At 41.2% G+C, this 25,653-nt stretch overlaps 1 protein-coding gene across 21 annotated transcripts in view; it reads right to left on the bottom strand.

Moving 5' to 3' along the window:
* ARPP21 (cAMP regulated phosphoprotein 21) overlaps positions 1–25,653 on the bottom strand; it is a 255,503-nt gene that overhangs the window by 62,902 nt on the left and 166,948 nt on the right. For 17 of the 21 annotated variants that reach the window (XM_053359483.1, XM_053359482.1, XM_053359485.1 and 14 more), the window contains 5 exons: positions 22,762–22,870; positions 20,389–20,490; positions 9,321–9,358; positions 7,246–7,299; positions 3,477–3,709 (listed from right to left, as the gene is read on the bottom strand). In XM_053359483.1, the coding sequence (XP_053215458.1) occupies positions 3,477–3,709; positions 7,246–7,299; positions 9,321–9,358; positions 20,389–20,490; positions 22,762–22,870 (536 nt within the window). The remainder of the gene's footprint in view (positions 1–3,476; positions 3,710–7,245; positions 7,300–9,320; positions 9,359–20,388; positions 20,491–22,761; positions 22,871–25,653) is intronic. The other 4 variants (XM_053359491.1, XM_053359495.1, XM_053359492.1 and 1 more) reach the window with 3 other exon arrangements.

The raw sequence follows: 25,653 nt of genomic DNA, 5'->3' as shown, positions 1-25,653 counted from the left end.
GGACACATCTTAAAAGTATCAGAAACTTACTGCAGAATTCTGTATTCAAAAGTCACATCATTAAATCCTCATTTTAATGATCATTCTATGATTCTGTGTGGACCAAAGCTCATGATGCAGTCCTACAAATCACTTTTAGAGATAACCTCCTGCAGCTTCCTTTACAAAGGGGCAGGAACTCCCTGTGATGAGGGCTTTCCACTGATACTATCTCAAACCATGCAGAAATGGAAGTCACTCCAGCTTGGATCCCTTGGAACCTAGATTGGAATTTTGGAGTAGACCTCGAGCCTAACAAGCTAATCTTTGACCCATAAGGCAGGGATCCCCATTTTTTGATGTCACAGACTGCCTTCTGGACAAAAGGGCAGGAATAAACACATACTAAAAGGGTGCCAAAACTTTCCAGTATGTATGCATTATTTGCTAGACTTCCATTCCACCTTTCCTCCAATATCAAGCCCAAGGTGGCATACAAAAGAAAGAAAGAAAGAAAGAAAGAAAGAAAGAGAAAATTCTTCAACCAAGCTCTTGGAGAAACAACAAAAAGTGTTTACTTGTTTCTTAAGTAACAAGGAAAGAGATGCTGTAAAATGCTGCCCTTGGAACTTCCTGTCAATCCTGGATGTAGGGAATGTGAATGAATGTCAGTGATGGATGATGCTACATCACTACTATTAATAATGTCTTTTGAAAGTAAAGTAATTCTAAGTGTGAACCTGCAGATCGATAACTTGTTAGAATTCACTGTGCTGCTGCATCTAAAGCACAGAACATTACCAGAACTTTTATAAGGTAGTCAACATTTTCAGAAATTTAATTTTAGTTAGCTTCTAAAAACTGAAGAATGTTACTTTTATTATTATATCAATATTTTTTTACAAAAGAGGATGTACTTTATTAAAAAATGCATCATGTGGCTGGTTGGCATAGCTTTAATACCAAGCTAAGAACTTGGATCATGAATGACTGTGCAAAGCCCATTCAAAAGTGTAACCTGCTCTTCCACGCCAAATATTAATGATTCAGTCACTACAGGGGAAGTTAACTGAATGATCAGCGTTTTTTTTAGGAACGTTCACTTCAACATTACCTGGATGTGCAAAGAGAAAAAGAAAAGAAAGAAAATTTGGACTTCTCACACTAGCAGTTCTTATCTGGATGAAAAACAATGGTGTTTTATTCTATCACACCATACTACATCCAGGAGCAGCTGATTGCTACAAGTTTTAAGGCTCTGGGGCAATGAGAACACAAGGCTCCCCAACTTTCAGAAAACTGCTCATGCACTTGGGAGTCGGGTTAATCTTTTCTGCTGCCTGTGCTGCCAGCCTAAGGTTGGAATAAGTCTTGGGCCTTATGTTGTATGAGGTCAAAGAGGGAGTATTTATTTCCCCCTTCAAACTCTTATAAAAAGCAGAGGTTATGGCCAGGACAGGCCTCAGATTTGGATATGGCATGGGCTGGCCAGTGGTTTTGCCAACAGCCCACTGCCAACTGAAAAGATCTCTCATTTCTTAATGGGAAAAGTAACTGGCAACTGTTGAAATGAAGTGGGAAAAGGGAGATCACCCTAGAAGCAGCTGTGATGTTGCAGGAGTCTCTGTGATCACCTCTCAAAGCTCATTTGTCCCTCATTTGATGGGGACACATGGAAAAGGGCCTCTGAAGATGACCCCAGTCTCCAGGTATGAGAGGAGGCAGCACTTCTGACCCTAAAATTATTGAGGGACTTAAAGGACACCTGTTTCATGGCAAGGGGCTCAAGGATGATCTCCTGCTGAAATGTGTGTGGGAGAAAGCAGGGTAGCGATTCTTTCATGCTCATTTTGCCCCACCAGCACTGCTAGGGCTAAAAATTGTGTGCACAACAATTGTGGGGTGTATGTGTGAAAGGATGGAGTAGAACTGCACTATAAAGGAGCTGCAAACACCCTGTGCTCAAGGGCCCGTAAAACCCTGCACCAAGCCTGCTTGCGAAGGGCATTAGGTTAGGGCACTGGCATCAGCCCTGATGGTTGCAAAGCATGGACACACCATGAGATGAGAAGAGGCAGCGATTCCGAAGATAAAATTGCATATTAATGAAGCTTAATTAACTTTGCTTGGTTCCCTAGGTTCCCCCACAAAGGAATGAGATCCTCTGTATTCCACATATGACCCAGAACATTTGTTTGAAAAAGAGGCAGGTGGGGAAACTAATGCGTTTCTTCCAGCTTATGGACCTATGAGCAAAAACTCATTTTTAGATTCTCCTGTGTTGCATTTGAACTGGTGGGAGTTCAACTGATTGCTCCCTTGTATCACAATATGATCTGCATATCTCAGTGGACACTCTTCTTCCACTCAATTTACTGACAGTTCTCCACTGAACAAATAACAAAATCTGAAGCACAGTAAAGAACATACTGCAATATGTCGGAGTTTCATGAGCTATTGCTAACAAAGGTTTGGTAAACCGAGTTTAAGTTTGTGTCCGTACAGCCCTCAGAAAGCGAAAAACAGTAAATGCTAAAATCAACTTGTAGGCATGGCATTATTAAGGATTACATCCTATAAGAGTATTCTTATAAGCACAAACCTTCAACCTATACATGCCCTTCCATCCCACAACTGTAGATTTCGTTTGACCTGAGGGCCACTGAATCCTGAACTTAAGCATCTTGTAGAAAAGTATTAAGATGTATCTATTATATCTGGCTTTGGGCAGCTGAGACTAAAGAGGTAAAGCTGTGGTGTATTCTTTGTATACAATGTACACGAAGAACAGATTTAATTCCAATTTAATATGTATTTCCTTTAAGATCATATGCTTAAAAGCACATGTAGCATTGCAGCTAAAGAAGCCTCTTTGCTTCTCATGTACAAAATTAGTAGATCCATCTCCAAATCACAGCCATAGTTAAAATCAAAACTATGCTTTTTATTTGTGCTTCCAGAATGAGAAATTAAAACAACATGCGAACACCGAGTGCACATTGCATGCATCCCATTTAACATAGAGTTTGGATTCGATATCCCGCTTTATCAGTACCCTAAGGAGTCTCAAAGCGGCTAACATTCTCCTTTCCCTTCCTCCCCCACAACTAACACTCTGTGAGGTGAGTGGGGCTGAGAGACTTCAAAGAAGTGTGACTAGCCCAAGGTCACCCAGCAGCTGCAGGTGGAGGAGCGGGGAATCGAACCCGGTTCACCAGACTACAAGTCCACCGCTCTTAACCACTACACTACACTGGCTCTCATGGAAAGAGACTAATGGAACCTGTATGTTTTGTGCCCTTTTTGGCCAGGTTTCTTAAATCCATTTTACCCACTAATTATAAAAACCCTGGAGAAGTTGGCATTGCATCCACGAATGAAGGTGAAAGACGCAGCGCTAGCATATTTACCGCAGCCAGCTCAGATGCAGAACAATCATGCAGAACACCCATCCTCTTAGCAGAGAAGCCTTCTGACAAACCCAATACAGTACTAGCTACCTGTTTTAGACAGTTTGCCGGTACTCCTGTTGCTTGATGAGCTGTCTCCTCTCGTCAGAACAGTTATTCCACCAAAACTTGCTGTCTTTGTTATGGCTGGCTTCAAATTGCGATTGGAGCTGTCCGAGTCTGTGCTGCTCCAGGGCCTCTGGTGGTCTGCCCATTTTAGCTCATTATCAGTGCTGCTTTGCCGGCTGCCAGATGTCTTCCCCGTACTATCCCTGTTACCCCTACCGTGCAAAAGTGGGGAGGGGAGATACAAAAACAAATGGATCAGGCCAGAATCCATTTTTGCTCAAGCTGCTGCAAATCTGAATAAGAACTGCTGAGGTTGGTACACACATGAGAATAAAGGTAAAGGTACCCCTGCCCGTACGGGCCAGTCTTGACAGACTCTGGGGTTGTGCGCCCATCTCACTCAAGAGGTCGGGGCCAGCGCTGTCCGCAGACACTTCCGGGTCACGTGGCCAGCGTGACGAAGCTGCATCTGGCGAGCCAGCGCAGCACACGGAACGCCGTTTACCTTCCCGCCAGTAAGCGGTCCCTATTTATCTACTTGCACCCGGGGGTGCTTTCAAACTGCTAGGTTGGCAGGCGCTGGGACTGAGCAGCGGGAGCGCACCCCACCGCGGGGATTCGAACCGCCGACCTTTCGATCAGCAAGCCCTAGGCGCTGAGGCTTTTACCCACAGCGCCACCCGCGTCCCTACACATGAGAATACACATGAGCAAAAAAGCCAGGATATTTATTGAGTGATTGGTGGGCCGTTGGGCTGCGTTCAGCTGAGGGATAACAAGATGAGCAAGAGGAAAAGTAGGTCAAAATTTTATCTTTGCCTTTGCTGTTGTGCATGCTTTAGCAAGAAGCCCAACAAACTTCTTTGCCGAGTTTGAAATGCAAGAGCAAATCTGAGGGCACAAAACCATTTATGCTGAAAGAACAGCAGGATGAGATGCAGCCAGATGTTTTGAACTACAACTCCCAGTCAACATGGCCAGTGATTTGGGAGGATGGGAGTTGTGGTCCACAGCATCTGGAGAGCACCACATTCCTCTGATAGATATTTAAATAATAGTTGCATCTGCACTCTCTTTGCACAATTTAGAAGCCTATAGAATTAACACTGTGTTCTGCATTTCGGAATCACCATGTTAACAGCTAACAACACAACTATGCAATCAGAGAGGCTGGCCTCTTTTTACTTTACACTTCCCTGTAGTTTGACACTTCTCCCACGAAACCTGCTTCCACTTCGGTTTCAATTAATTCAAGTTCCACATAAAGTCAAAAGCACGTGAAAAAAATAATACACGTAGCAGTGATAAGTATCCATCTCTGGACCTGAGTGCTACATGTAACTACTAGACACCCCTAAAACCTTCCTTCCACCTTCATCTCTGTTGTCAAAAACTGCCATTCTGAGGGCCAAACTAGTTGAACCATTAAATGTGTGAATGCATTTAACGTGCTTTGTTGTTGTTGTTTTTTAAAAATAAGAACTGGTGGAGGGAGGTAATGTGGTATATTGGGTGGGGAAGGGTATTTAACCGCTTTCTAGGTGCAGTAATTCAAATAAAATGTTTCCCCTGAAGCTCCTATTTGCCCCACTTTGGTGGGAAACACAGCTCTGAGTGGAAGAATATTGCATGGGAGGTCAAAGTTAAATGCCCTTTCTTGTCCGCTGCAGTCCTGCTAGGTCCCTCAGTACAGACACCAGACACATTAAATGTATTCACACATTTTACGTACTTCAATGTTTGTCCTGGGCCAACTTGGAATTTTTCAAATATATCTTTTTTCAACTCCTTTCAGGCTATTTCACCACACACTTGTACTGAGCCCTTCAGTGGCTCTCTCTTCTTCTATAGCCCATCAAATAGATTCTTGCTGTAATCTTAAACCTCTTAATTTTGCTTTGCTATAATTATCCTTTCTTATTAAACTTTGAGTTGCCCTTTGCTCTTACCCTCTTCAGTAACCTGCCTATTTATCCACTCCTCACATAATTGCCTCGCTGCCGCCTTCAGGCCTCATGTGCTCTGTACAACTTCTACGAACATTCCCTTCGTCTATTCGTATTTCCTAGCGTGACAATGCTCCTGGAACTCAAGCATCTATTAGTATTTCTCTGAGCTCCTTAATATAGAAGTTGTTTTCTTGAATCGTTTGTGAAGAAATCAGCAAAATATGCTCATTGAATGCAAACGGTGACTAAGTATATGGTATTCTACCCAATACCAAACCCTCCACAAAATAGGGAGTGTGCCATTTCTCAAATTGTTACCCGGAACTTCACACTTACACGTTAGAAAACAAAACTACACCCTTACCGTCTAATAGGCATATCCAGTAAACATTACAGTTCACCACATGTAGCTGAGGCTTATATTTCTGCACAGTGTTTGCTGTTTTTCAATTTGAGGCACAGAGAAGGAGACTGAATATCATATGCACCAAGTACATTCAATTCACTCAACTTAAAATAGAACCCTTTACCTCTAAAACATAATAATTAAAACTATTTTCTTCTTAAGGGTCTCATATTTGTTGCTGCCACATGCTAGCAGCAGAAGGTGCATCTCAAATCAGAGGAGAGCAGTTTTGGGTTTTTTTAAAATTCAGCATTGCAGTGTAATTGCCTTTTAAATACTCAGGGAAGCCTGGCTATAATTTTCCTTCTGTTAAGCACACAAATCTAGATCCAGAGATCCATCCCACGTACAGGAGGTTCCAGTGTACACAAAGAGCTCCTGCATGCATTAAGGCTGGATGATATATCATCCAAAACTGGTTTGAAGTCCATATTGTGATATCGATTTCATAATTGTTGGCAATATATTGTGAATCATGATGTGTGCACGCACTATGCAAAAATCACAATGTGGGGAAAACCATGAAGCCACCCAGTGCTTCTACATAGCTCCATCTTTATTTCAGACATTGTGATATATCGTATTATCGTGATGTTTACCTTGGTTTAAGAAGAGCTTAGTTTATGAACGACTCAGATTAAGAACCTGGAAGTAGGTGTTTTGGTTTGCCTTGGAAGGAGAACATGTTCCGCTTCCTGTTGAGTGTGTTCCATTTGTAAATTGAGTCTCCCGCTGCTATGGGAAAGCACGTCTTGGTTTAAGAACACTTTGGCTTAAGAATGGACTTCCGGAACGGATTAAGTTCGTAAACCAAGGTACTACTGTATTAAAAATACTAAAAATAAACATAAACAAATAAAAACAGGGGTAGATGGGGTGCAGATATGAAATCAGCACAAATCCTGGGCTGTTTCTCTGATTTCACCAACATATTTAGAGATTTCAATAACAGATGCTGAAATTTCATGACAACATGGTGAAATGACCCCCTAGTTACTTCTAAAACTAAAGCCTTCTCTTCCCTTTGTCCTGCCATGATCCCTAAAGTCAACTGACAGTCTCAACCACAACTGGGTATATTATCTATGTACTTGATCCATATATATATATATATATATATATATATATATATATATATATACACACACACACACACACACACATACACATACACACTGTGTAACTCTGTCCCTTTGGAGACTAATTTAAGACTCAGTCTTGAGACACTTCTGAAAGCTTTGCTGGATATGATGTTTCCAGGAGAGGAGCAGGGTGCGGTTTCAATGGTTTCATTTAGGTTTTGTTAATGCCATAGCCCACTCCGAGGTCAAAGCTAAACATTTAAACAATGCAAAATTACAAATATATCTTTAATGATCTGCATTGTGCATACCTGAAGAGCTGCCTCTTCTTAAGGGTTTCATTGCATATGCTATCCTCCAAGAGCCTGATGAAAATGAAAAGGAAGGAAACACATTTAAAAACAGGGCATTTTGAAAACTTGGATTTAACAATGCTTCGGCTGTTACAGCCATATATTTTTTTATCACGCTCCTTATTTTTTAAATAAGACTGCAGTCAAAGTCACAACAGCTTTTTAGTAGCCATAAGGATGATTTTGGACTCTCTTCTTTGATATTGGTTTGTGCACACTGAATGGCAGTCCCTTTTCTATAAATTATTTTTGCATTGTTCCAGTTACAGACAGGTAGCCGTGTTGGTCTGCCATAGTCAAAACAAAAATTTTTTTTGCTTCCAGTAGCACCTTAAAGACCAACTAAGTTAGTTCTTGGTATCTGAAGAAGTGTGCATGCACACGAAAGCTGATACCAAGAACTAACTTAGTTGGTCTTTAAGGTGCTACTGGAAGGAAAAATTTTTTTTATTTTTGCATTGGTTGCAACATGTTTGCTATAAATATATATATATTTATGGTAGTGCATCACTCCGTAATGTGACACTAGAGTAGGCTCTGATAACATTAAGACACTCATTATTTTCCAGTAATGTAATTGCAGCCAGAATAATCCCATTTACCACAAGTCAAGAGCATTTATATATCTGAGAAAGACAGCATGATCTCTCCTCTGAAACTCAGAATATTCACATACTGTATGTTGTTCTAAGGTCAAATGGCCACCACTGGTGGCTGATTTTACCTGTCATTAAGGCTGGGAGAGATCCAGATCAAACCCTTGAGGCTGTCCATTTGTGAAGTTCCCATTTATTCCAGTGACGTTTCCTGGCACTGGAGACCTTCCTAGTGAATTCTTCCTCACATTAATTAGTGGAATGAGAGAAGAGCCATTTGGATTTTCTAATTCAGTCACTATGATGTCTTGTGACAGCCTTGGATATTCGGTAAAAACTAGTTACATTTCCCCAGTGTGTGCGTGCATGCATTTGTTTGTTTTTAATCACTAATATAATATGTAACACACCTAAGAAATTAGTGACTTAAGTGCATCCCATCAGTTAAATGATATATCATCTTAATACCCCTTTGCTTATATTTAAACTGAAAACCTCTGCCAAATGCTATGTATTCCTCTGCTCTAATGTTTGCGTATACTCCAGGCAGAGGCAAACTTGGCCCTCCAGATGTTTTGGGACTACAACTCCCATCATCCCTAGCTAACAGGACCAGTGGTCAGGGATGATGGGAACTGTAGTCTCAAAACATCTGGAGGGCCGAGTTTACCTATGCCTGATATACTCCATGCTAGCTACTTTAAGTTGGGACAAATTAGCTGATCCCTCAGCCAAAGTAGCATTAGAATACAAATTGAGGCTATTAAAACATACTAACTTGGGTCCAGATTTCGCCTCCCATGAATAGAAGGAATCTGTGGAAGGCTCCTGATCTATTGGAGGAATCCCACTGAGAGAAAAGGGTGAAGAAGTAATTTTCATTTGTTCCCCCCCCCCCATGAAGATCCTATGACCACCCCCTAATCTCTTCCAGGAGGCAGCACAGAAGGCTGCAGGAGAAAGGCTTTTAATAGCAGTGGGATCATTTTGAGCTGAACTCCACAACCGTTGCTTGAGGCCCAGGTCATAGGAGAAATGCCTCTCCCATTACTTGCCAACACATGCCTTAAATTCTGCTGATAATTTCATCTATAACCACAGCAAATTCCATGGAGACTTGTAGAATGGCCTTTTTGGGTTATGGAACTCCCTTCCATTAGAGATACATTTGTATCTCATGTTGACATCTTTTTGACGGCTCTTAAAGGCATATCTGTTTCATCTGGCTTTGGGGGACGTAAGAGTTAGTTGGACAGTTCCCCTTTATTGTGACTTTGGTGTTGCTGCTATTTTGTGGCTGACCTGTGAATTAGATCATTTTGTGGCTTATGCTGTTTTTTCACTGCAATATTTGAGAACTCAAGTTGAAGGCCTGTCTAAAATATGCCAAATAAGTAAATAACCCAAAATATATACAATCCATATGCACATTTTTACCTGTTATCCAGAAAAATGTTTTCTTGGGAGCAAACTGACTGGAAGACAAAACAAATAAACAAATAAAAAAGCATTTTGGTTGGTAAACAAGGTAACCTTCACATCTGAGTTTTCCAGGTTGAAACCAGAATTACTTTCCACATTCATGCATCATGGATACAATGAGTGCTCAAACAATTGTTAAGAAGGAATTAATAACAGGTTGTTTTTGTGGAGGTAACCATATATCAATATTTCTTATCTCAGAAGAGTTCAGAGGAGTACAGGTTTCAGATATTTTTTGAGAAGTATAGGAAGTGCTTAAGCAACAATCCCAAAACAAACATGTTTAAAAGTGCTTAAAACCTGCTGAAATCAGAGGAACAGGTATGTTGCAACTAATTTATCAGTTTCAGTGGGGCATAAGGAACTGCTAACTTCTTGACTGGAGCCAAGAAGTCAATGAGAGACAAATGGAAGGAAAATATGCTGAGCTAATATGCTGGGGTTGTGCAGAGTTGTTAAGGCAGCAGAGAGCATTGTTGGCTGCCCACTCTCCACCTTAGAGCAGATTTATGCCACAAGGTGCCATAGGAAGGCACTGGACATAGTAAAAGATCCATCGCATCCTGGTCACTGTCTCTTCGAGCTCCTGCCGTCGGGACGGAGATACAGGACGATGAAGACAAGAACGAGCCGTCTTAAGAACAGCTTCTTCTCCAGAGCGATCTCAGCCCTGAATGGGAAGCCTGGACTTTGAAAGTCATCTAATCTTCCTTGCTGTACTATACTGTATTGTTTTAATTAGTGTTTTTATGGAGCAGTCGAGTAATTTCGTTGTCCCTGAGAGGGGGCAATGACAATAAAGATATTATTATTATTATTATTATTATTAATAAAACACAGAGTGAGTGAAGCTGAAGCAGGTAGAATAGTTTTTAATCCCGCATGGTTCAATTATAAGAAACAAATTTAAGAAAGCTAATGGTACTTTAACGTGTCCTGGATGGAAAATAATTTGACAAGAAATAAATTCCATTGCCAAGAATCTATCATTTTAATGTTGTTTGAATCCATGAATTATTCTCATTGCCTTTGACTCTGCATTTCCCATTTGTTTTTTGTTCATAACGAGCACAATAGATGTTTTCGGAAAGAAAGAAAAAACCCTCAGCCAAACTTGCAGTGAATTTAAACAAAAGAAGTGAAAATGAATAAGAGACAGAGAGCGAGAACGAGAGCGAGAGAAGCAAGGCCCATTGCTTCCACAACTATGAAACTGCAGATGATTCAAATTACATCATAAGCCACATCAAATTCTAGTGCTATGAAAGTCCAGCTACTGTGTACATTTTCATTTTCAATTTTTTTTTACAGGATGTTCAGAAAGGGGCTTCCGAAAACTGTTGTGATAAATCACAGACATCCATGTTCATTTCTAGTTTTCCCTCATGAAATACATATGGCTGAAGCATTTTGCATAAACTCAGCTGCTGCTTGGCTGAGGCCAAGGAGGCTGTGGCAATTTACAGTAACAGATATTTCATTTACAAGCTGTAATAGTGATGATGATCTCAACTCCCAATGTAATAATACAGGTCTCTCATGGCGTATATGAGCCTGACTCATTAAAACTTTCGTTTGCTGTTCTGCGTTGATCGCACAGATTTCACACAAGAAAACAAGGCTGTAAGGACACATAGTTTACAGCATGGAGAGAATAACAAATATATTCATGTGGGGAAAACCCCCAATACTTCCCCCATTTTGCTGCTTTACTTATCTTAAGCTGCCCATTTCATTTAATTAACAAATTTGTATTTCCTAAGATGAAACAAAAACATGCAATATAGTTCTCCACCTTTGATGGCATTCATTTTCAGAGAGGCCATAGTTTTGTTGTCAGTTGTGTAAATGTATTAGTGTGTTGTCTGCGTTTCTGCACTACATGCTGGATGTGGAAATTATGAAGTGAACATCGGCTCAGAAATCTGTGTCAGAGAAGACTAGAAGAGTTCAGATGTGCATATGAGGTCAAGTTTGCGGAGGGAACATAGCTTATGAAAATTGCTGTTGTTCATGTCAGGAATAAGGGTAAACAGCACTAAATTAGTTATTGAAAAGTGTAAGATGACTGTTACCTCTTCAGTATCTTGAAGGGTATCGGTGTGTTCAGCATTACAGTCTTATGGATAAACTCTCAATAATAGCTCCGTTCATCTTCCATGCTGCAGAAGCTGGCACGAGGCCATGCCATCTCCTGGAATATGCATTTATCAGTGCTGATGTGGGTCTCCGTGGCACAAAAGACAGACACAGTTTATTACATTACCCTTGCTGTTGTTGTCTTTAAGAAAGAAAGCGCTGACAAGCTTTAGGGGAAGCAAGTTAGCTATTATCATGTTGAGTTTCACTTTGGTCTTTCATATGCAATGCTCCATTTGCTTAATGCTTGTGCTATCATAGCATAGCAATTGCTAACACTACCTTTAAATGTTTCACTTGCCCGCCAATCGCAAATTTAAAGGAATGCAGGACAAAAAACTTCATTATGCAAATGCATAAATGCATTTGCTTCAAGTCCTGCTGAACTATCTCTACATGCTGAAAACGTCCTACAATCCCCCGTGAGAAGTCTTTTTTTCTGACACTAATTTCCCATTTCTCTCCCAATCCATAGTGTTAATATTTCTGGAAGACGTGTAAGCTATTTTATCTGTAATCAAGTGCTTCGTTAACATAACCTTGTGAAACTATTTGAATGGCTTAAGAAGAGCTTGGGCGGGGGCGGCGCAGACAATAAACAGGGGCTATGTAGAAAGCAGTGTGGATAAAGAACTCAGTTTGGAGCTGGGGTTCAGGTGGCCTTCAACTGTAGCTTAAGCAAGCAATTCCCTGTTCAGTTAGTCATTCTCTCCCCCTTTCCCTAATATCATTACCACTGTATGAAGGAGAGGATAGGGGGAAGCCTCTTCCTCCATGTCCCAGTTACTATCCTTTGGACCACAAGACCCAATGCGCTGCAGCCTGAACAACTGTGTCAGGAAACCTGCTATACTTGAACAGGTGCCCTATGGGACTTAGAACCCTGATCTTGTAGGATCCTACCTTACATTGGGAGTCTATCTGTTACTACCCACCACAGAAGGTCAGTCCCCAATACTTTGGCAATGGGGGCATGGGTGATGGTGGCCTGTTGGCCCCCTCCAACTTGTGCAGTAGTAGCCACATGGGGGGAAACAACAGAAAAGTGCTTATATGTATCGTAAAATCAAGATTCTGAACTTGCAGCTATCACAAATCTAGAGATAATGATTTTAAAAAATTATTACCTGGATCCAGACTTAGCTGGATCCCACCAAAATCAATGAATCAAGTTGGCCATGGCTTAAACACCATTGATTTCAGTGAGACTGAAGCACAACCTTCTAATATGTTTATTATGGTATATAGTGTGTGTATGCGTTTGTCTATCTATCTATATCTATCTATCTATCATCTATCTATCTATCTATCTATCATCTATCATCTATCTATCATCTATCTATCATCTATCTATCTATCTCTATCTATCTATCATCTATCTATCTATCTATCTATCTATCTATCTATCTATCTATCTATCATCTATCATCTGTCTATCCAGCTGAATGAAACTGGGACAAGGTGGATTGCCAGAATGGTATGGACATCTCTGCTCCAAACTCACAAATAAGTAGCCTGCCCCTCCTCCCCCTTTGCTTGTTCTTGTTTTCCCTTTGTGCATGGTCTCTCTCTCTTTCTGACTTGAGCCTTCCTTCTTCTGGAGACCACATTCACTCATATTACTTAACTGAACTGTGTTTTAAAGCGTTCATGTGGCTGCTACATTACTCTGCTCAAGGTATGTATTTATTCACAAAAAATCCTAAACAACATCAAATTCATTACATGTTCGATTAAACAAAATAAATAGATAATTTCATGGAGGATTGGTCTGTCAATGGGTGCTGCATGAGAAGTATGGTGGGCACTCTATGATAAAATGTAGCATCCTTCTGAAAGAAGGCCGTGTCTGGATGCTGCCCTCAAATGTGACTATTGATTAACAAAACCAAGACGGGCCAGTACATCAAGATTCTTATGGAAACAATGGGAATAGATCTTATTAATGTTGCCTTCTAATAGTGCTGTGATGATGTGCCATGGCTGTAAATTTAAGTAATAATAGCAGAGTAGTAAAGGCTTTCCTTAAGAGGTATTGAGGCATTACAGTTTTTTAAAATAAATTTACACATTCCGTGATAGGACATTCATGAGAAACGTGTGCACACACATTTAATAACAGAGGGTTTTGTGTCACACAATCTCTGCTGAAAAACCAGACTGCTACTCTTGCCTATTTCCCTCCTTGCAAAAGAGTGTCCTTTGTATGTTTCTTCTGCAGTTCTTCTATCACCCACCCCTGTATCTTCCGTTTAGCAACCCAAGCCTCTCTGTTTACACAGCTGCCAATCTGTTCAATTTTCTCCTGACAACATCTGCTTGTAGTGATGCCAAAGCAGATATTTGAGGCGTATCAGAAGGGTGGGGACAGCATAAATTAAACACAATTTATAATTAAAAAAACAAGGGAAGTTGCTACGGTGGTGTTATTCATGTTCATAATTTATTCATTGCAAATTTCCAATTAAAATGAAATGAAAAAGCTGCTGTATGTAATTTCTGCTCTGCTGTCCTTAATCGAGATATCTCACTGCCAGTTTCAGGGTCTATATTGGCAAATGTAATATAAATACATTTTAAATACAGGCCTAGACAGCATCTTGAGAAATAGAGACATCACCTTGCCAACAAAGGTTCGTATAGTTAAAGCTATGGTTTTCCCAGTAGTGATGTATGGAAGTGAGAGCTGGACCATAAAGAAGGCTGATCGCCGAAGAATTGATGCTTTTGAATTATGGTGCTGGAGGAGACTCTTGAGAGTCCCGTGGTCTGCAAGAAGATTAAACCTCTCCATTCTGAAGGAAATCAGCCCTGAGTGCTCACTGGAAGGACAGATTGTGAAGCTGAGGCTCCAGTACTTTGGCCACCTCATGAGAAGAGAAGACTCCTTGGAGAAGACCCTGATGTTGGGAAAGATGGAGAAGGGGGCGACAGAGGATGAGATGGTTGGATAGTGTTTTCGAGGTTACCAGCATGAGTTTGACCAAACTGCGGGAGGCAGTGGAGGACAGAGGTGCCTGGCGTTCTCTGGTCCATGGGGTCACGAAGAGTCGGACACGACTAAACGACTAAACAACAACAAATATAAATACAGGACAGGACTTTTCTTTCAGCTGGAACTCGCTGGAACTCAGTTCCAGCACAAGGGAGTTGTTCTTGGTGAGCTACCGCACCTCTTTTTCTAGGAAAATAGCACGGATACAGGGTCGTATATATTTAGCAAACATGGGCACTTTAGCACAAGCTATCTAATGGTTATTGATTCCTTTCATCATCCCCGTGGTAAGTTGGAGCTGGAACAAGAGCTGTATATTTGCATCCATGAAGTGTGAACTTTTGCAACTGGTATATCCAGATTCCCTGGAGATGTCTCAGATTGCAGGCACTCCCCCTCTCAACGCAACACCTAGACCAGATTTTGTTCTTGGTGGGGCTTTTTTTTTAAAGGGGGTTTAGAAAAGTTATTGTTGTGGGTTAAAACATTCAGACGTGGGCAGCTACAGTTGTGAACCTCATCTCTGCAATTATACCGCAGGTTGTAGAAGTTTGCTTTGGAGAATACCTAATGGATGCAGTAATTATTGTTTAAAATCTAGAAAGTTGAGAAGTCCAAATAGATACTATCCTATGTGGAAGGACCTATTAAAATATCTACTCTGTACTCCACAGCAAAACAGATTTCATATAGAACTGGAGGGAGGGGAACTGACCCACAAACAGGTGCCTGAAATGAGTGGAAGTTGTCCCATGCTTAAGCACCAAACAAAGAGTTTCTTCTCCAAAGCAGGAGGAATGGCAGTAGAACGACAGCACGTGGATGACTTGGGAAGGGCGTGAATGTCATGTGGTCATATACAGCTGCACATTTTACAGAGTCAGTCCATTAGTTCAAATAGCCCAATATTGTTTTCTCTCCAGCACTTGCTGCTTCTGGGTTGTATTGAAGTACACCGTATTTTTCGCTCTATAAGACGCATTCTTCCCCTCCTAAAAAGTAAGGGGAAATGTGTGCGCGTCTTATGGAGAGAATGCAGGCGGGAGGCTCTGCTCAGCGCTCCCTTTAAAGAGCCCTGTGGAGCATGGGAAAAGCCCCCAAGAGCCGCACACACGCTCCGCACGCTCTTTAAAGGGAGCGCAGCCTTCCTCCCGCTGCCCGGAAGAGGCTTCGTGAGGCTATCCCATAAACCAGGACAGCAAGAGGGATCACTGCGCAGCGATCCCTCTTGCTGTCCTGGCTTCTGGCTTAGCCATGTGCAGCCTCTTCTGGGCAGGGGGAGCCTTCATCTCGCTGCCCGGGAGAGGCTGTGCACGGCTATCCCATAAGCCAGGACAGCAAGAGGCTATCGCATAAGCCAGATCCCTCTTGCTGTTCTGGCTTCTGGGATTCAGAATATTTTTTTCTTGTTTTCCTCCTCCAAAAACTAGGTGCATCTTATGGTCTGGTGCGTCTTATAGAGCGAAAAATACGGTAAGTCATTGCATGAATGGAATAACTTCTGCTCGCGCAATGGATTTTCCCTCCCCTCTCCTTCCCTTGCATCCCCCCCAACTTCAGATCTGCTCTGGTTCACCTCACCCTAACCACCCAGAGCAGGTAAATGGAAATTCTGTTGTGCAAGCGGAAGCCATTCTGCTCTTGCAAATTCTTAGTTTGGTTCACTTCTGAACATTTATCTGGAAATGTGGACTGGACTTTGGACTGTTTACATGCAGAGCATGTGCTCCACCACTGAGTTTCCAAAATATGACTTGCTGGTACACTTGAGACAGGTATTGGAGAACACAGATATCTGATAGCGCGCCTTAACAGCATTGTGATCTCCTTTTTTATATTTTGTTAGTCTTCAGTTTTATGTTCCCGTTAATGAAGGACGGAGGCAGCTGCCCCCTCCCTCAGATGATGTATGAAAAATGCTGCTTCTCAGGCAGTGAAATTTGACTGGACTTCCATATCCCTTTCCTCACTGCCTCTGCTGCATACAGCATGAGAAGAGGTGACGCACCAGCTGAAAACAGTAGTAACAGTAGCATAATTAATCTAATTTGCTCAACTGCATATTTGATTTGCATAATATACAATGCCCTGTTTTGGGAGATTCAGAAATGGCAGCCCTAGTTATAAGATTTAATTCACCTCTAATTTGAATAGCATGACATCATGTGATCATTCATTACATCGGAGGGGGCAATTTTGATTTGTAAACATGTTTCTAATGTAGCATATTAGATTCAAATCAGCATGGCAGCCCAACTTTCACAAAAGGAAAGGGAATGCCATAGCTACAATATACTTTATTAAATACCTTTTCTAAACCTACTACAATATTCATTTATCCCTCACAGAAGGGTTGTAAAGAATTATTGCTTTGACAATACTTTTATATTGAATTTTTACAAAGGTGTAATTGGTTACCGTAGCTATACGATTGGGTTGCCTAAGATTAAAATGTTTGTGCTCTTAGCTGGTAGGCTGAAAAAATGTTTTGCTTTAGTTTATATCTAAATGAATAAATATTTGTACAATGATGGTGGGATTGGCTTACTTTACTGCACACTTTGAACAAAACCCCTCCAAAAGCTATCCTGATAGTTATTGATGTGTTGTTGAAATGGGATTAGTTTGATTTCATAATCAACTGAATGTATAAGAGACTGGAGGAGAAGTATCTGCAATGCTAATCTTGAAAAATATCTAGTCACAATTTCATCATTTTCATACAGGCTAAAATAGACCAAGCTGCTCTCTTGATTCTACTGAATGGAAAATCCCAAATGCCTATTAAATGCCCAGTATTATCTTCTACTCTCAATCATAGTAACTGAAAAACTCAGTGCCTGCCTCTCATTTAAAAATTGAAAACTGGACTAAGGCATCAACTCAGCAGTTCAAATTAGATTCAATAAATAGCGCAAAAAACAATCAGAATAAATCTGGACCAAAAAATAATTCAGTGAAGTTTTAGGATAAACGCGGGCCAAAATTTCCCAACTAGGAAAACACATTGCAGCAAAAATGTAACTGCAAGAAACAGATTTAATTCGGGTTTTAACTTTTCTGATGCACGATCTGTGACCTTTTAGCATGTACTATCATTTGAAAGCACATAGGTACAAAAGAAAAGGACCTTTATAAGAAGTAGTGCATGGGCATCAGAATGTTTAAGGCAAAAAGTATTTAGTTATCAACACCATGCTCTAAGCAACTGAGTTGGGCAGAAGTCTGGAGAAAAGTAGACTGGAGAGGGTGATTTTGAGAAGACAAATGGGAGGAAAGAGTTAAGCAGCCTTCCACTCAGCTCAGCTTTCCTCTGCTCAAAAACAAACTTCTTATGCTTTTCATTTTCATTAAAATAATGAACATTTGGGAGACTTTAAGTTTTCACCTGAGTAACAACTAGCTTGGGTCTCAAGCTGAAATTATATGACACAACCAAACTCTTAAGTACATAGGAGGCAGCCTCATACCAGAACCAAACTATTTGTCTATCTAGCCTAGTACCGTATTTTTTGCACCATAACACTTACTTTTTTCCTCCTAGAAAGTAAGGGGAAATGTCTGTGCGTGTTATGGAGCGAATGCCTGCGGGTGGCGGGGGGGGGGGATCTGCTGCAGTCGTGAGCAGAGGATCCATGGTTCCCCTTCCTTCCCTCCTCCATGGTTACAAAGCATGGATCCACATGGATCCTCAGGATTTTTGCATTGGGCTACTCCAAACTCACTCTCAGATCACATGTCTGTGGCCACAGCATGAACCACAAAAATCATATATCCACTATTTCGTTTAGAATATTTTTTTTCTTGTTTTCCTCCTCTAAAAACTACGTGCGTGTTATGGTCTGGTGCGTGTTATAGAGCGAACAATACGGTATTTCAAACTATGGGAAGGCTTGGGGGTGAGGGCTTGGGTGGGACATTAAATGATTGCCTTGCGTCCCCATGTGACAAAGCAGTGGGCCCATGGCCCATCGTTTCCATGTTGAAGTACGCTTCTGGCCCACTTGGCATGAGAAGTTGGACCACCCTCATCTAGACCTATTTCAATCCGGGTTCATGTCTGGTTTGGGGACTGAAATACCTTTGGTTGCTTGGTACAGAATCTACACTGGGAACCAGAGAGGTAGGACATTTCTCTTTTGCTCCTGCTGAATATATTAGTGGCATTCAGTACCATTGGCCATGGCATCCTTCTGAACTATCTGACAGAGATGGGTTTGAAGGTTACTACTTTGCAGTGGTTCCAGTTCTTCCCCAGGGGTTGGTTCCAGAAGATGGTGATGGAGTTTTCCGTTCAGTACCTTGGCCACTGTTGTACTAGATGGTGTCAGCCAGGGACTGATTCTGTCCCTCACCAAGAATAGTAGTCTGAAAGTCTGGACTGCATTTTCACTGAAATATGAATGATATACAGCCCCCTTTCTCTTTTTCATCTAATATCCATGAAGCTGTTGCAGTTCTGAACTGGTACCTGAAGGAGGCAGTGGGTTGGATGGGAGCTAAAAAAATATAAAACTGCAGTTCAATCCAGACAAGACGTATCTGCTCCTGATCAGGAAGAAGACTCTGGAAGAGGGTTTTAGCCTTTTATGGATGGGGTTTGACTTGCCATGAAAAATTAGGTTCACAGCTTAGGAACACTTATGGAGGTTCAGGGGGCAGGTGTTCCTGGGGTGCCTATGCTGAGCTTTGGCTGCAGTGTGAGTTGCACTCATTCCTGAGGATTCAGACTTGTTTACATTAAAGCGTGCCTTAGTTGCATCAAGGTTGGATTACTGCAATAGGGATGGGTGGCTGTCCTTCTGAAAAGTCTTTTGATCCATTGTAGGCTAATATTCAACAGGAACTTAGCCTTAGAAACTAGATTCAGCCCAACACCAGCTCTCAAAATATTTCTGAAGCCACCCTTCCACCAAAACTACCCTTCCTATTTTTGTTAAATGCTTGTTCATTTGAGATTACTTTTTGGACTGAGCTTTCAGCATCCACAAACGATGGCATGATCTGCAAGGGTGGATACAGATATACCTAAAAATAGGAGCTCATCGCGGGGACTTTTTCTGCAGGGATAATTCATGCTGCAATTAAAAACATATCGGCGTCTGCTTGAGATATTTCTCCCGTTTTTAGATAGTCTGTTTTGCTTTCTTTCTTTCTTTTTAGTTTAAGTACAACTTATGCATTCATTAAATTAAAAGTTCATAAAGCATTTTCATTTTCTTTAAGTTGCAAAACTGTTCAAAGGGTGGGCAGAGGATCATGAAACCAAAGTTCTCAGCCAATGAGCATAGGAGAGTTGGCCTTTGCTTCCAACTTAAAGAACTGCTGCCTCAATGTCAGCCCTAGAAAGGAACAGTCATATCTGGCAGAAACATGGTAAGTGAAGTACCTCGTGGCATTTATCCTAATATTGTTGTAAGATGATGGATTTATATATTCCCCCAAAATGGCTGCTAGATCACACGTTTACTATTCCACACTCCCATTTGAATAGTTCTAACAACTTTTTTAAAAAACACTCCTGGATCAATGAAACAAGATGGTGGACGAAAGTGCCTATTTAAATCCATGTTCTGCATCTGGGTGTTACAGAATGACTCCTATGCACTGAGATTTAAAAATTAAAGGAAACCAAGTTCAGCACGCCTGCCCTATTGGAGCTAATCTTATCTAATAACTCTTCTATCATTTCAGTTTCTGTCCTCTTAAAAAAAAAGAGCAAAAAATAAATGAATCCATAATCAAACTTTCCCCCCTCTCACTCAATTCACATCCCTCCACTGTCTCCTGCCACAAAGTGCAATCTTGCCACAGTGTCAGAGTGGGAGGCTACTGGCTGACTACTGATAAAGATATGGCACTAAAGAGGCAATTAAAACAACTACTCACATCTTGTGCAAATATTCTCTCCCTCACCCTCTGATACTCCTCTTCTCTCTCTTCAATTGATTTACTTCGTCTGTCATCTCTAAATGGATGAATTCTGTTTTGCTGAGCATAAAAAAAAACCAGGAGGATTATATAAGTTGAGCTGCTAAAAACTGCAGTTAAGTAACTGTCAGCCGAGAATAATAAATGTTCACTTAAACAAATGAGGCACGAGAATGATTGTGTTGTCTCATTCCTAAAGTGGCATGCGACTCACGGTTTTATGCTATGTACCTTACAGCATCAATCTAGATGCTACTGGAATGTTTCTGCTTTGCATTGGCTTGACGGGTTCTTCTCTTTGATCATATGAAGTTGCCTTATACTCAGCCACGCTGTTGGTCCATCTAGATCAGTCCTATCTGCTCTATCAGACAACACTCCAAGGTCTTTGGCACGCCTTGATTTACTGCACTGCTTTTATTTTTCATAGTTAGCTACACTGGGAACATGTGTGTACTAAAGGTGTACTGGATAATAATTTAAATTAGTGTTCCCCAACCTTGGGTCTTCAGCTGTTCTTCAACTACAACACTCATCATCCCTAGCTAGCAAGACCAGTGGTCAGGGATGATAGGAACTGTAGTCTGAAAACAGTTGGAAAATACTGGTTTAAATGATGTTTTAGCCCCCTCTTGCTTTCTGAGACCTTGTCAGCTGGAATTGCCAGGTATTGAACCCAGGAACTTCTGTTTGCAAAGTATGCATTCTACCACTGAGCTCTTTTGTATAAGAAGAGATGAGGTAGCATGATTGATTTGCAAATCAATCCGCAATCTAGAGTAGAGGTGTGTTGGCTTCTTCCACTCAGGATGCTCCCAGCTAGTGAGGGGAGAAAGCACATTTGTCAAACTTCCCTTGTTAATTTATTGAAGCAGCAGCAGCAGCTATCAAATCAAGTGAAGGAAAAGAATGTGGAAAGGCGAGTGATATCAAAGGCTGAAAAAGCCTCACAGATGAGGAGAAATGATTCTGAGAATATTGTGCACAAGAGTTCTAATCATTTCTGTAGTAATCCTTAGGCTGTTACCGTCAACTGGAGAGGAAATGCAGACTTTCATTGCAGTGAAGTCCAGAAAGCAATAAAACATGTTAAGGTGCTTAATGGGGAAGATATTGCCCTGTACAAAGCTTCATATCTGCTGTTAGCCCGTAGCTGCAATTCTCTCGCCTTCCTCCTTTAACTGCGCTGTATCTTCCCTCCGCTCCTTTACCTTCCTTGCTTGCAATCTGTGCTCCCTAAACCCTTCTTCTCCATTTCTGAAAACCAGCTGTATTACCATGTGCAGCAACAAACTGCAGAAGAAAAATGGGAAAGGAAACAGCATCTTTTGTAGGAGGCGGAGAGATGCTCTCTGGTGTCAAGCGGCTGGATTTACCCAAAATTAAACGAGAACATACACATTAGCTTACCTTCACGAATTTTCCTTTAAAAACTCCTTCAGAATCAAAAACCCTTTTCAATTCTTCCTTTTTTAAAATGTTCTTTTGAATTAAAACCTTCACTTCCATCACAGGTTTATTCCCGCCCCCCAAAGGCTGTTAAACTACCTAGCATTCATATATTCATATATTAGCATGTTTCATAAGGCTACCTTTAGTGGTGCAGGAGGACACAACAAGCAGCACACAGAAGGGGAGATTTCTGCCACATACATGCAAAAACAAGCAAACAGGTTCCATTTATGATAAGGGGGGTGGTCCTGAATTTTTCAATCATTTGTTTGTTTGCTATTTCATGACATTTATACACTGATTTTGGGGGGGAGACCTCAAAGTGGTTTACAAAGAGACCCCCCCCCCGCAAGTGAAAAATCATGTATTGATGGTTGCAAAGTCAATCTGGTCTCGTCGTACCATTTTACCCGTTGATGGCTGTTATTAGTCCGTATTAATCTCTAACCAGCTTGGCATGACTCTAGAAGTTTGGAAGAAGTCCCACAGAGACACAAAGACATTTGCCAAAGCGCATCTGACAAAAGTTTCCCCCAATGGGCTTGGGGGGGGGGGCCTTTTGAACATTCCAAATCACTCCTCAGCATGCAGCATGTCCTGTGCCAAGCAAAACTGCCCATGCAAACTGCCACTGCTGAAGCAAACACACTTATGGCCGATGCTATTCCACTGTGTGCCAAAAACAGGGGAGCAGGAGAGGAAGATGAGCAGGAAGGAAAAGCAGCAGTAGCAGTAGCAGCAGCAGTAGTAGTAGCAGCAGCAGCAGCAGCAGCATAAACAACAACAAAGGAACATCAAGAACACCAGTCAGCCCACTTCCAAAAAGAAAAAAAGGAAATAAAAAAATGAATTTCAGCAACTCTCGAACCAAGAACCAACCTGATTGTCTTCTTTATCAATACTAGAGTTATCTCGCTTCAAGATAAATCGCTTCTGGGAATCTTCACCTTTTTCATCTTTTAAATGTTCAGAAAACCTTTGCTCTGGTCTGCCAGCAAAGTAAAACATATCAATAAAAAATCTATTTTGTTTTGCTTTGAATTTGTCAGCACTTTTTTTTTTTAATGGAGGCATTTAGTGCAACAGTTGAGGCTGCTGAGGTTGGTAAGAATATGTAGCATCTGTTCAAATGCTGCTGTTATTGCTATAAATATATTTTGCTGTTGTGTGCATGGCAAGGTGAATTTGAATGATCAGCCTGTGCAGTCTGTTTGCAGCGACTGAATAATAAGAAAGCAAGCCAGCAAACAATATATTAATTGACTTTTCCAGTTATCATGACCTCTAGCAATGCTGCAAGTTAATAAAGGCTTATACAGATTGAAAGGGAAAGACAAATTTGATGGGGGTCTTCTACAGAACTTCTCATAATACATTGAATTGGTGAACTGTGCCAGGGGAAGGGTCCAGTAGTATTTTCTTTAAACAAACAATTATCCAACAGTTGGGAAATTGGGGAGGGGAGATCAAAGTTGTCACATTGTATTGATTTGCCAATTGATTTAAAATCCATCCAGATGGTTATTAAATAGCCAGACATTACCAGCTGACGACTTCACATTTCTAGGTTCAGAGACTGAAATAAATTGTTCTGTGCTCTGCTATGACATTGTTTAAAAAGGATATGGAGAAACGTGTCTCTTTACATTGAGCTAACAATTGACATAAATGCAGACTTAGGGAACGTTTTAATCCCCAGGACACTGTGCATCTTAGTCTGTCATTAGCACCCCAGATTTTGCATTTTTTCTGCCAGAGCAGCAAGTTGGGTTTGAAAAGTACAGAATCACATGTTGTCACATAACGTGTGCGTTGTTAATTCAGGAGCATTTATAAAATGGAAGGAAAAGTGTGAACAGAAGGATTCTTTCTCTGCTCAGTGCACATGTGTTACTTCCACAAGCATTCACAGGAGACAGACAGGACTGTCAAGGAAGAACTGAGAACCTGAGTATCATAAACAGCACAGTAATGGATCCAATCTGTGCACAGATCTCCTCTCAACACGAACAGCATGACAAACATTGTGGGGGAGTGGGAGAATGGAGGAGTCTCGTTAGAAATAGCTTCCTTGCCAAAAATTTGAAAATTCAGATTTGCACACCTTTCAAAAACATGTTTTCCTCCCTTCCCCTTTACAAAGATAAAGAAGAACAGGGATTCCAAAGTAAATACATTGTTAACGCCCAGCATTGAAGGAGTGCATTCCTTCTTACTGTAACTTTTCTCTCTCGTCCCTCTGCAGTCCCCACCCCCCTTTAGAGTGTAAGCTTCTTGGGATATGGACCTGACAATTTTTATTTTTATTTTGCTGATAAATATGTACGTTACCATGTCAACGGTTAGGCGCTGTGGTCTAAACCACTGAGCCTCTCGGGCTTGCTGATTGGAAGGTTACCATGTACACTTGAGGCATATATAAATAATCTTCCTTAACCTCAATATAATAAATGTAAAGGCAATATGTTAATGCATGCATGCCAACCTGTGACCATTTCGACTGCAATTCATAAGCCCACTTCATTGTGCTGCAGCCAAAATCCTAACATAAATGTAATACGCATCTCAGCCCACATGCTGCCGATAACAATTGATGACATTAAATTCATTTACATGAAGGGCACTTGATACAACACTCCAAAATTAATAATGTTTCTGCCATTCATTTTTACTCATTCGGAGGGTATTCATCCACATCGCATTCTTTGCCCACGCCCACCCGCTTTTAAAGTAATGTTAAAGTGCATTGCATTTCAAATCCCAGAAACTCCATCCATTTCATGGTAGCTGTGAGTATTCTCTTCTAGCAAAGCCTGCTGATGAAAAATTAAGAACGTGTTTCCTGGAATACCAAGGTCTTAGTTATAAAAAGCTCCAGGAGAGTGCATTAATACGCCATCATTTAGGCCTGGCTTAAGGGATTTATAAGTGGGGAAAGTGCTGTTGTACTTCGGTCTTCCTTCAGGGCTTCCCATAAGGATCTCATTGGCCACTGGATGCTGGACTAAATGGTCCTTAAATTTGTTTTAATATGTTTCAATTAGTGAAAATAAATAAAAAATGATTTGGCAAAAAAACATAATTGGTCCTTTGGTCTGATCCAGCAGGAGTTAGTAGTTGGAATTATAAATAATAATAATGATGATGATAATTTGTTACTTATACCACATCCATCTGTTTGGGTTGCTCCAGCCACTCTGGGTGGCTTCCAGCAGAATACAAAAAGCATAGTGAAACATCAAACATTTAAAACAGGCATAGGCAAACTCGGCCTGCCAGATGTTTTGGGACTACAACTCCCATCATCCCTAGCTAACAGGACCAGTGGTCAGGGATGATGGGAATTGTAGTCCCAAAACATCTGGCGGGCCGAGTTTGCCTATGCCTGATTTAAAACTTATTGATACAGGGCTGCCTTCAGATGTCTGCAGAAACTCGTATAATTGCTTATCTCTTTGACATCTGATGGGAGGCCCTCTGCCTGGTTCTCCGTAAGTTCACTTCTCGCAATGAGCAAAATGCCAGAAGGACCTTGGAACTGAACATTAGTGGGGTTGGAGATGTTCCTTCAGATGTTGAACTTTACCACTTCAAACTGCAGGGCTTTTTTTGGCGGGGGGTCTTATATCTGAACATTTCTCCCATGTAAATAAGTTCTGTGCATGTACTAAACAAGTTCATGGGGGAAAGGGCTGCATGAAAACTCCCTCCTCACGTTCCTGTTTTGCAACGTACAGTGAGGGTTTCTCCCCACTTTTACGTGGGGGGCGT

Source organism: Podarcis raffonei, chromosome 12 (genome assembly GCF_027172205.1).
Source record: "Podarcis raffonei isolate rPodRaf1 chromosome 12, rPodRaf1.pri, whole genome shotgun sequence".
Classification (NCBI taxonomy): Eukaryota; Metazoa; Chordata; class Lepidosauria; order Squamata; family Lacertidae; genus Podarcis; species Podarcis raffonei.
The sequence above is the reverse complement of the archived record's forward strand: the minus strand, read 5'-3'. Positions and strand labels throughout refer to the sequence as shown.